This window comes from Barbatula barbatula (genome assembly GCF_947034865.1).
Source record: "Barbatula barbatula genome assembly, chromosome: 12".
Classification (NCBI taxonomy): Eukaryota; Metazoa; Chordata; class Actinopteri; order Cypriniformes; family Nemacheilidae; genus Barbatula; species Barbatula barbatula.
Window position 1 is genome coordinate 342,193 of NC_136775.1, and position 12,325 is coordinate 354,517.

At 41.9% G+C, this 12,325-nt stretch overlaps 3 protein-coding genes across 3 annotated transcripts in view; 1 reads left to right on the top strand and 2 right to left on the bottom strand.

Annotated features, from left to right (window-relative positions):
• The window catches only part of LOC306901820 (immunoglobulin superfamily DCC subclass member 3), a 12,308-nt gene extending 11,144 nt beyond the window's left edge, over nt 1-1,164 (top strand). The window contains exon 15 of the mRNA XM_079469933.1: nt 1-1,164. This exon is cut by the window's left edge and continues 854 nt beyond it. The gene's annotated coding sequence lies outside the window, so the exon portion shown is untranslated.
• Nucleotides 1,165-2,911: 1,747 nt separating this feature from the next.
• On the bottom strand, nt 2,912-6,368 carry gnrhr3 (gonadotropin releasing hormone receptor 3). Its single transcript, XM_079468717.1, has 4 exons — nt 6,263-6,368; nt 3,745-4,250; nt 3,430-3,631; nt 2,912-3,365 (listed from the first exon to the last, which is right to left on the bottom strand). Exons 2-4 carry the CDS (start codon nt 4,240-4,242, stop codon nt 2,998-3,000), a joined length of 1,068 nt encoding a protein of 355 aa, XP_079324843.1. The 5' UTR covers nt 4,243-4,250; nt 6,263-6,368; the 3' UTR covers nt 2,912-2,997.
• An 850-nt stretch (nt 6,369-7,218) lies between these two features.
• ttc24 (tetratricopeptide repeat domain 24) lies at nt 7,219-12,025 on the bottom strand (the record flags this gene model as incomplete). The annotated part of the gene is made up of 12 exons (XM_079468966.1): nt 7,219-7,312; nt 7,514-7,547; nt 7,913-7,983; nt 8,096-8,245; nt 8,353-8,367; nt 8,726-8,823; nt 8,898-9,019; nt 9,102-9,230; nt 10,792-10,998; nt 11,158-11,359; nt 11,438-11,731; nt 11,825-12,025. The coding sequence occupies 12 exons, from the start codon at nt 12,023-12,025 to the stop codon at nt 7,219-7,221; spliced, it is 1,617 nt and encodes a 538-aa protein (XP_079325092.1).
• Between the last annotated feature and the right edge of the window lie 300 nt (nt 12,026-12,325).

Below are 12,325 nucleotides of genomic sequence, written 5' to 3' on the forward strand. Positions count from 1 at the left end.
TTCTAGAAAACGAATAATGCCCGAATGTCAGAGATATTTTCATATGATATTATACCAAATAGCGGCTAGTTTTAGTGTTAATACAACCAAATACCTCAGAAGTGTTTCACATGAACACACCTGATGCCAGTTTTCATATTGTGTGACACACACACACAAGCATAAGATCGACTCGTCTTACCAAAATAACGTTCTAGGATTCCCATGAAAAGTCTTTAAACGTTTAAGACTCTGATTCTTGTTGAACAAAGAGATGATTAGAACAAGACAGAACAAGTTCTCTAACAAGATTAGAAAACCAAGGCCAAATTTTGAGACGAAAGCGAGGAAAGACGTCTGTTCTCTTGAAGAACTTTTCCTTCATGAAAAATACTTTTTCTCTTAATTTCGGGAAGTTTTGCCAAAACAGAGTTTTATAAAGTTATTCGTATTGTCACTGTGGTTTTTTAATACAGATTTTAATTCCTTTGATTTCATTTTTCAGTCTTTCTGTAGAATATAAACGAACGTTAGAAGTGTTGAAAAGCAAATAGAATGTTGAACAAACATTTCCAAAAGTGTTATTTTAGTGTTCATTGAGACTTTAAACTCAACTTTAAAATACCTCGACTCAGTTTGCTGCTTTAAAAGATGAAATATGAATTTTATATTCACTGCAAAAATAAAAAAGATTTTTGACGCTGTATCTTTGCCTTGTTTTACAATACAAATACCTAAACATTCTTCAAGCAAAGGCCTTGGCAGATATTGTTCTGTCGTTTTGCTTCTCACGGATGTATCTTGATTTAAGAATGCTTTGATAAATGTCTCAACATGTCTATTGTTTAGAAGAGATTGTCTTATTTAGTCGAATAGATTGAATAGCGGATTCAAATGCTTGTACCAATGAGAAAAGTGATGCTTTAACTTTTGTATTTTTCTTTTCTCTTAAACTGTGCGAACCAAATGCCCGTGTAGCTTTAACCTGCTGTCGGAATGGCACATCATCATCATCATCATCACTTTACATTACAGATGGATTTCTGTTCTGATGTGAAATGAAAGAGTTTGATTCTCCTGATGAAATGTGTTTGTCAGATTCTGGGCTGTCATTTTCTTCTTTGTATTTCTTTTGTTAGTTGCTCATATTGAAACTTATGTTCCAAATAAAACAGCGTTAAGTAGAAACACAACAGGATTCTTTCTTTATTATTCTACAGGAATGTAAGGAATCGTTGTGTGATAGAACACACTGTATCCCATGATGCAAAGCGGTTTCTTCAGTATGTGCAGGTTGGTGTGGATGTCACACATGTTGTTTCTAAACATGAACATGAGTGTTGTGTGTTTATTAGAGAAACTGTTTTAAATGAGCTGATCTGCCGTGTTCCACCATAAACTACATCAAAATACTCTAGTATACTTTATAGCAGCAGTTATATTCAACGTTTACTATGGTAAGATTGAGAAACACTATACTATGTCATTTAATCTTATTACAGTTTACTATAGTAACTACTGGAGTATACCACTGTATTTGCACATGTGAGCTGTGTGAACATATGACGTAATTCAATAAAGATGTAAGTTATACAGAGATGTCACGTGGGGTCAGTGTGTGTGCGTGCGTGTCGAGTTCAGGTCCGGGTGACTTCATTGGGCCTCAGAAATGAAACTTTTTCTCTTCTTCAATGCAAACGCATCACATAGCGGCTCAAGTTCAACTCAATGTTAAATAAAGAAGCTGCAGGTGCTGATGGGATGAATGACACACACATGCAGGTTCTGTTTAGAAGCTTCAGTTAGCAAAACAATGTAAAGTAATAAGAATAACATATTATTTGTGTTATGTTGTAATGTGCCGTGTCCTGCCAGAGTTGCTATGGAAACTTGTAAACCCTCATCACATGAGCCGGCCTCTGGGACAGACGTCATGTTTGATTCAGCAGCTCACGTGTGTTTAGTGTAGTCAGTCCTGTGTATATGACATCTTTAGTATGCTGATACTGAACTTCATACATGTTTGATCAATATGACTCCATTCAGATGCCCAGTGGACTAAATGAAAAACGCATCTGTGCAGTTAAAGTGACGTCCGTCTGCACAGGTTTATAAATGCAGACACATCAGACCTGAAGTGTTCTTACTGTTCTTCAGAGAAAACCCCGGATATGAAAACTCTAACACGGTGTGTTAAACTCCGACACACGGCTGTTTTAATAACAGAAGCACGCTGGGAAATCTGCAGAGTTATTCTAAAGCTGCAGAGGATTGTGGGTAAATCTGCTCTGAGCTTCTTATAAAAGTGAATTCTTTCTGAATGCATGTGAACCTGCGGCGCTGCTGGATCTCTCTGAGGTCTTGTGTGTTTTCACTCTTCATCTTTTAGGAACAGTTACATCAAACATCCCCCTAAAAGTCCACATGATATTGACTTTATCTAATGTCACGTCGAATTAATCCAAAAGAATAAATCTGTATTTACTAGTTCTAGGTGTGCGTTTGGTCGAATGATGGTTTTTGCTTTATTCTGTGAACTACTGGCAATATTTATATTGTTTCTATTTTCAGAAAATGAAAACTGAAGAAACAGGTGAAAATATTGGTGTCAAATAAATGTTAAGACTTGTATTTCTACATGTGTTTAGGGAAAGTTCATAAAATATTTCTGAGTGTGATTTTTATGAGAGTTTTCATGTGTCTGGACTCTTTCACATTGCTGTCGGATAACTTTACGTCACTCCTGAGGTTTGATTTTGTTGAAACACTGGAAACACATCTAGAAATGATGATTTCATGAACATTAGGAATTCTCTCTTCATTATTTTCCGCGGCTGTATTTGTCTTTCCATGACAAAGATCTTAACCGACTCATTTGTGTGCTTTGAACCTATTACAGAACCTAATAAATATAATGCCAAAAAAGGTCTTTCTAGATTTTTTAATACAATGACTTTGGTTTTCAGCTGGTGTTGACATTGACATCACATTACAAAAGTCTCTTCTCTCGAGCGTCTCTCATCGCACCGGCGGGTCAGATCTGTGTTCATTGCCCCGCTGTGCTCGGAGCGGGTCGAGAGAGAGAGGAGATTCGGCGGTGGAGCGACAGCGGCAGCAGCGGGCGAGGTCTGAGCGGAAGGAAGGCGTGTAAAGACCGTAGATGACGGGATCACAGCAGGTGTTCAGGTTACCAAAGATGAAGAGCAGGTGATGGACGTACTCGGGCGTGACCTTCAACATCTCCGGCTGGAACCAGTACCAGATACCCAGCAGGTAATACGGCGTCCAACACACCACGAATGACAGGACGATGATGATGGTCATCTTCAGTGTCTTCATCCGAGCCTTCGGGATCATGTCGGTTCTGCTGCGTCTGAGAGATGATTCTGCAGAGATGAAGACGTCATCAGTACATCGGCGGGTTCACACAGATGTGTGGCGTGGCTTTACCTTTGGTGTTGTGCAGCTGTCTGTTGATCTCGATGAGGATGCAGGTGTAGCAGCAGCTCATGACCAGCAGCGGAATCACATACAGAGTCACAAAATGAAACATGTTGTATGCCGTCTCGTGCCAGCGCTCGTGAAAACTGCCATGTGTGACGCACTGAGTGAAGTCCACGTGCTCGGCTTTGACGGTTCTGAAGATGAACAGCTGCAAGAGTAAGGAATAGAAAAAGATTGATGCGACCTGCGCCGAGTTACACGTGTTTGATCTAATGCTATTTCATTCTGTTCTAGCACGACGGACGGACGTGTGTGCGTGACCTGTGGTGATGCGATCAGAGCGCTGAGGATCCAGGCGAGCTGTAACATCTTGCGGTTCCTGTGATGGGCATTGAGCGAGTCGAGCGGCCGCAGGATGGCGTGATGGCGGTCTAGACTAATGACCACCAGTATGAAGGCGGAGGTTTGCATGGCAAACAGTTTGAGGAAGCACAGCAGCTTACAGAGTCCGTCACCGCCGTACCACTGAACCGTCACGTTCCACGCCACGTCCAGCGGCATCACCATAAACGTCATCATCAGATCCGCACACGCCAGACTCACGATGAGGGGACGCAGGTGAGACGCCAGCCGCCGGCCACGCCCGCGAGACACGCTGACCAGAAGCGCCAGGTTACTGACGGCGGCGAAGAGGAAGAGGAGCGTGGTGGCGGCGACGCGAGCCTGAGCCGCTGGAGTGAAGCTGGGAGCCGTCCATTCAACCGCTGGAGGCAGGTGAGACGTGTTCGAGACATAAAGAGACGTGTTGACTGACATCATACAAACACCTGCACGTACAATGACAACACAACACGAGTCATACGTCAATCTTAAAATAAATGATTTTGGTCTGATATTCAAAGTAAGACAGAAATGTTACTACAGCACAGACACAAACCGCATCAGGAGATCAGAATATCACTGAGACTCCATACACCCAAGACACCCTAGTAACTCCATAGCCACCCTCACAAAAATATGTATAGTTCAAGTTCATTTTCTTAAGTAAGCAAAGTTCAAGTATACTTTATGAGGTAAGTATGCACATACCAGTGCACTAGCTGTATATTTGCTATGCTAGGTTCACACCAAACGCGAACAATCGCTTTCCACGCTCTTTATATCTCACAGAGGGACACGTTTCTGAGTGACGGGATCTGACTTATATTTTCAACCTTCGCGGAAGACCAGATTGATGCGCGAGTTCGCGTCTATCCGTGTCTTTGCATTGACTTTGGATGCTATTTACGAGCGCAAAATGCTTAATTCGTTTTTGGTGTGAACCCAGTGTCAGTGTTATATTTCAATATTACTCAGGAGTAAATTGGCCCGCTTTGTATTTCATAAAAGTGTACTTTAAGTGTGACAGTAGAAAAGTTTGAGAACCACACCTACACTACAAGTGAACTACATAAGTATGCAGATAGTGTGCTAGCTCAATACTTGTTGTAGCAAGGGTTGGGAATCCTTTGAATTTTATCGATTCAGATTCCAATATCCGATTCCCAGTTAACCCTTCCTATATTTATGAGTAACGTTTAGTGTATATATATACACATAGAACCATATTTTTTCTGATTACAATTTGTATTACCATAGTTGAACTACATCAAGGTTAAACTGTTGTAACTAGAAATAAACTATGCTTCATTTGTGGTTCCTGTGCTATTTAATGCAAATACTATGGTTAAAGTACATTGAGATATCAACAGATCACAGAACTTTTCTGAAAATATGCACAGAGGAATTGAAAAGAGTTTCCGATTCGATTCCTAACCATTCGATTCTGATTACAAATCGGAATTGATTTTCCATCCCAACCCTAGTTGTAGCACATATTCAGTTGATGAAAGTACATTGCAAACATCATACTTAAACAATAATGATTTATATGGCTTTCCTGTATCTCAGTGGTAAGATCATTGTGTTAACAGCACAAGGTTGTGTGTTGGATCTCTGTGTATGGCAGATATCTGTATAAATGTACAGGATAATACAATGTAAGTCAAATGCCTAAATGTAAATGTTACAATATAAACTTGAACATGTATGTTTATAAGACAGTGTGTCAAACTGAATAAAGCCGTTGACCTCAGACAGACGGTCAGAGAACAGTGAGGGATTCAGGTTTTGGTCGCTCTGGTTTAATAACAGCGTTTCTTCTGCAGAGAACTGGACTTAAACCCATAATCTGCTCCTGAAGTTCTGGACATCACGTTCATACACAGCAGAGCTCCGGCACAAAAGAACTCGACGTCCTTACTGAGTTCATGGACACGTGTACAGAGAATGAAGCTCAGCAGATATATACAATTCAAGAAAACAGATGGTTAAAGTACACTAATACCACCTGCCATAGCAAATCATTATAAGCCCTTTCATGAACACGACATCATTATGTTTATCATGTCGGGATACCCAGAATAAACATGAATGTGCAGATTTCTATTATAGCTGTAGTGACACTTCTCTTATTCTGTCATCATTCATTCATGTCAAAGTCTCTTTCTTCTTCACGACACAACACAAGATATTGTGAAGAACAACATGGACTGAACACAAAACCACTGAGACATTTCTCAACATATCTTCTGTTGTGTTCCACTGAAGACACATGTACACAACACACCAGAGAAGAAATGATGAACTGATTTACTGTATTGACAAGTTTCACGACTGAATATCACAGAAAGAAACATTTAATAAAAGCATTTATATCCCCACAGTTAGAAAATTAAAATCAATGTGTGTTCGTATTAAATGAACAACAACAACAGGAAAGCAGAATGATATCACTCACCCTACATGTGTTTCAAACTCATCTGAGTCTCATAATGTGCATGTTAATGTCAAATACAGATCCAGAAGCGCGTTCACGGGGATGCGCGCGGCCGTGTTCTCCTAAACTAAATGATATTATTATTTATGAGTGATATTAAAGATGCCGATGTGCATAGAGACATAAACACAATACTCACTTCAGACGAGGGATTTAACGAAGAATGACGTCAAACCCTCCGCAGAACACCCACAACACATCGCGCGTACACGCGGAGGTAAAGAACAGCACATGTCCACGCGGGTCAATAAAAGCACGTGACACGTGAGCATCCCGACCCACAGTGATGAAGAATGATGGAGGTGTGTGGCTTTACCTCACCAACTGAACTCATCATGTGAAGAGTTTGCTTTTCTCATTGATATTCATTGAAATGCACAATAAAAACATTTTGGTATCAAATAAGTCTTCATATATAGTAACAATGCATTCACACACATACACACTGTTTACCTTTATTCCATTCTCATGTTTCTGCCTGAAATATACATTTGACATTGATATTTTATTTTCCATATATCATATCAGTTTTACTTACATATACTTTATTTGATATTTTATTCAACATTATTCTCTTACTCGACACCTTGTTTTAATTGGACTCTAATGTTTGTCTTTGTTCAATGCTTTGGCAATATTGTAAGAACACGCAATAACAGCCAATAAAGTAGATTGAAATAGAGAAATATAGACAATGTTAAAAACAAGGTGTATATAAATATATGATCCTGTTCATGTAAAGTGTTGATTGTATCTGAGCAGTGAATCTACTGACTGGGACAAAAGGACAATATTCCCCCAGAAGACATCAGACAGATGCAGTAGGGTCTGATCATCACTTATCATCCTGCATGACATCTCTGTGATGTTGGGTTTATAGATCGCTCGAGTCACAGTGTTTGTAGGATGAATGAAGGTCACATGACTGTGCAGAATCTGGAGGTGAGTCTTCTCGTGAGGGGCGTGGCCTCATCGCTGTCAGGTTGATTAGAAGGCGGAGTCTCTTCGCTCCTGATGGATGAAACGTTTACAGAACATGATGATCCATTAGTTTCTACTTCAAAAACCTGTTTATCCCTCACGTGTGACACAGATCGACCACAAAAATCACTTCCTTTGAATTTCATGTGATTTATCATCGCACACCAGGTTTAGTTTATAGATTTATTGATCAGTTTCTCTATATGATGAATTACACAGACAGATTCATACCCGTTCAACATTGCAGCTTCAGAAGCCGATTCAACTATAAAACAAGAACAAAAGTGTAATGTGTCAGTCAGTTGTGTGTTTTTATTCTACAAGAGTGTGTGTGAGTGTGTGAGTGTGTGTGTGTGTGTGTGTGTGTGTGTGTGTGTGTGTGTGTGTGTGTGAGTGAGTGTGAGTGTGTGTGTGTGTGTGTGTGTGTGTAAGTGAGTGTGTGAGTGTGTGCGTGTGTGCGTGCGTGTGTGCGTGCGTGCTTGTGTGAGTGTGAGTGTGTGTGTGTGTGTGTGTGTGTGTAAGTGAGTGTGTGAGTGTGTGTGTGTGTGCGTGCGTGCGTGCGTGCGTGCGTGTGTGAGTGTGAGTGTGTGTGTGAGTGTGAGTGCGTGCGTGCGCGTGTGTGTGACTCACTGTGAGCTGAGGATCGTACAGAGAAGATGTGCTGCTGGATGTCAGGTTTATCATACGTGTTGTTCAGATTCCTGATAACCACACCACACTAATGTCACTCTTACAGCTACACACTGTGTGTCAAAAGTTTGATTTGTTCTTTTGCTGTCTTTTACACAATCAAAATCAATTGTGTGTTTGTACCTGTTGGCCTCCGGCTGTGCAGTGACATCATTTGTTTCTGATGTGTGTTCTTCACTCAGGTGGGAGTCTGATGACATCATCACTTCACCTGTGGGGTTCCTGTCTCCAGACACCTCTACAGACAGACAGACAGTTTCATTTTGATTGTCTCTTTGGGTCAGAATGGTCACAAGTGAGTGTAACTTTCTTAACTGTGTGAATTTCCTCCATGTGTGTGTTTATCCAGTGTCTGTCTCCTGTCCTGCTTCATGTCAGACCTCAGCGCTGTCATCCTGCACAAACACATGTCACACGTGTTCACAGCTCATGGATGGGTCATGATGGATCAGGGGGGTCCTAGGTTTCTTCCAAGGGGGCCTCAGAATGACTTGTAACTTAAATGAGCATTGAAATACATTTTAAAGCAACTACAAACCATGATATTTCTTATCGAACAATTTACTATAAAAATTTTGTAAGGGTAATTTCGTTGAGGGTCCTGATGTGGATGAATGTGTATCATACGTTACCGCGGCTGCTGTGTGTTATGGTGTCGCTCTCGTTGTATTGGGGGTCTCGTCTGAGGGAAACATAACATTTAGGAACATCATCAGTGATCCAGTTCAGAACGTTTCTTTAGCGTGATTTAACCTGACAGACGGACGGATGACCTGCTGCTGTAAGAGTTTCTGCTGTAAAGCTTCACTCAGTTTACTGACCAGCCGTTCCTGAACTGAACCGGACACCTCCTGGAGATCAAACACACTGCGTTAACAACACAACACTGACAAACACTGTGTCATCAACACTGACAGACTCACACCTGACATTGGCACAACAGTCGTAAAGCGTCTTTATAATAGTGAGTGGCTTTCTCTGGGTCTCTCATCTGTAGTTTGATCCCACCGAGACCCTCACAGACCTGCCACTGACCCGACGGGTCATCTACACACACACACAGAGAGAGAGAGAGACGGTGAGGGTCAGAGAGACAGACAGTATCATTGTGTGTGTGTGTGTTTCACACCTGCGTCTCTGAAGGCCTGTTGAGCGTGTAGAAAACTCTCCCACGCCTCCTCCAGTTCACCCAGTTCAACAAGAGCAAAACCCAGATTACTGAAGCACCGACCCTGTGCTCCACGACTGCCCAGAGAGCCTGCGGCACAGGAAAGCACGAGCTCATCTCAGCTTTAACTGGTCTTACATGTGGTCTCACGCACACATCTACCTCTCTAAATGAGTGTTTTAAGGGGAAGTTCACCCAAAAATCTACTTTAAACATGTTTAGAGAACTACTGCCGTCTGCGGAGCACAAATGAAGATATTTAAGTGACATCAGATTTCCAGACCTCCTCATAGACATCATGGTGTCAGTTGTTGTCAAGGTCCAGAAAAGCACTAAAGACATGTGACATTGGTCCATCCGCTCATAGTGGATCAGTTGAAGAAGAAGAAGAAGAAGAAGTGCTCTCGTAAACGTGCGCTACACTGACAAGACAGAGGAAAATATATCCATTAAAGTCACTATTTTGAGTTGTTTTCCGCACATAAATCATTCTCGTCGCTTCATCTGATCCACTATGAGCGGATGGACCGATGTCACAAGTCTTTAGTGCTTTTCTGGACCTTGACAACAACTGACACCATGATGTCTATGAGGAGGTCTGGAAATCTCTCAGATGTCTCCTAAATATCTTCACTCAAAAAAGTGATGAAGGTTGTTAGTTTTACGTAATCAATATAGTTTGATAAAACACATCTGTGTTGGTTTCTTGTTCAAGCACAATTTCAATGTGTAATAGTGATTTGAATAGGCATCTTTTTGACATAACTTAGTCCATTTGTGTTGGGACAACATTAACCAACCTTCAAAAACGACTTAAAACCCATCTCTTCTGTGAATACTTGACACTTAACACTAACCCTCTCTCTCTCTTCTCTCAACAGGTGTTGTTCTGGCTTTTGTTGAAACTAGTAACTCTGTATTAGCAGCTATTGTATTATTGCTCATGTACGACACATCACTGAACTCTGTGTAAGTCACTTTGGATAAAAGCATCTGCTAAATGACTCAATGTAAATGTAATTATTTTCATTGACTAACTGAAACTGCACAGCGGATTGAGTTCCCAGCATGCTTTGCTCTTATGACTGAATTTAAGATGGTTAAAGTGCTATTGTATTTGTGCTGTGGGGCAGATAAGGAGACTTGCTAGTGTTCACTGTTTTGTAATGTTAAATTTCATAAGATTTTCTGTTGTCTGTGATTGTCTGGTGGGTTACCATAGAGGTGAAGAGTGAAGGTTTTAGTTAGCTTGGGCACGAGCACCTCCGGCTTTACTCAGTGAGTAAATACTTTGCCTATACAGTAAACCCTCTGGTGCTCACTGCTAGCACCATACATTACACGTGGTGTAAATAAAGATGTTGGTTTAAAAAAGGCATTCATATTTAATTGCCTGAATACAAAAGAATTACAGTCATCTGAAATTAAATCTAATAAATTGATGAATTTAAGTTTTACAATTCACCCAGTTTAAGTTCAGATAAACCAATTCAATAGTGTGGAAAAGGGGGTTGTAATAAAATTAAGTAAACTTTTTTTGAGCGTTCATTTGTGCTCCGATGTTTAACATGTGAGTAAAGAATCAAACAAAGTAGACTTTTGGGTGAACTTCCCCTTTAACAGAGTTAGGAGAGGATGGTTTGTGTCTCACCGTGTAACGCCGCTGCTTCTCTGTGGTATCTCAGAGCCTCCTCATACTGACCCAAAGTGTTGTGAACGGCCCCCAGATTCTGCAGGACCACCGCCAGTCTGTGTGGTTTAGAGGCGACCAGAGGAAGAGCCTGTTCATAACATTCAGCCGCTTCAGAAAACAACCTGAGCTGAGTAAAACTCAAACCCACGTCATTCAACAGCTTCCCTGAAACACACGTGACCAACATCAACCGGTCAACACAATCCTGACCATATTGAGATCTTTTCAGTGCAGACTTGACAAATCCGAGCTCAGTTTGACACCTCGCTGACATCTCATCTCTTCTCGACTTGAGCAGATGTTTCGTAATAGTGAACACATTACCCAGCGTCTCCTGATCCGTGATGTTGGTGCTCGTCTCCAGACTCTCCGTCAACACGGTGATGATGTCATCAGCATCGCAGCGGCCGCTCTGCAGCATGTGTTTCCCAGCATCCTTCAGGGCCAGCGCAGCTGCTGATGTGTTTCCCACTAGTTTGTAACTCTCAGCGGCCCGTTTCAAAGCGTCAGCCGCCTCGTTCGGCTCCTGCAACAGCGCAGAACATGGCACACGTCAGCAGATGATGGTTTTTGTCTGACCTGTCCCTTTAAGAGTGCTGCTGACCTGTCTCTTCAGGTGGCATTGAGCGAGTCTAACGCAGGCGTCTCCCTCTGCTTTCGCGTCTCCCTGCGAGCGGTACAGCTGTGCGGCCTGGAGATAGTGCCGAACGGCCTGGGCGTGATCCCCCAGCGCTTCGTGAGCTGTCGCCAGATTATACTGAAGGTCTGCTATCCGCTCGCCTCTCTCACCCGACTGAGAGCGAGACAGGAGATCCAGACCCTTCTGAGGTCGCCCTGCCTCAACATACGCTGCCCCCAGATTAAACGCACACGTCCTCTGAAGTCTGCTCTCTCTGAGCTGAAAGCAAAAGAAATGAAATGACAGAGTGTTCCCACAAGACAAGCTATGAACATCTGGGAAAGGTTAGAAGTTGACGTTTTTTCAAGGTACCCTTGTGGCAGCTTTTAATGCGTTCTTGAAGCACTGCAGAGCTGCTGTTTTGTCTCCGGTTTGCAGCGCTGCGTGTCCGTCGTCAGTGAGTCTCTGAATCTGCTCCTGTGTGTCTGTTTCATCTGTCCTGCTCTTACCGGCTTTCTTCTTCTTCTGCTGCTTCTCACGAGCATCTCTGAACGGAGACCCATCAGAGGCCATGAACTTACAACAGCTTACATGAGAGGACACACATGATGCTTAGCCTGGAGACGGACAGAAAGAGAGAGAAACACTGTTATCTGACCATAATAGCATATCAGCTGAAAGTCAACAGAACTGTTTTGAATCTGTAAATATTTTAGAGACTGAGATTGTTTTACAGCTTGTTGTATAATGTTAAAATGAATCCTGTCATATATGTGTGTTATTGCTTGGCCAAACTTTACCATCCTGATCTTTGGAAGTAAGAGACATGTGTCCCCCCAGCTAACAACTTATGGTTCCCGAAAAGCACTTTGT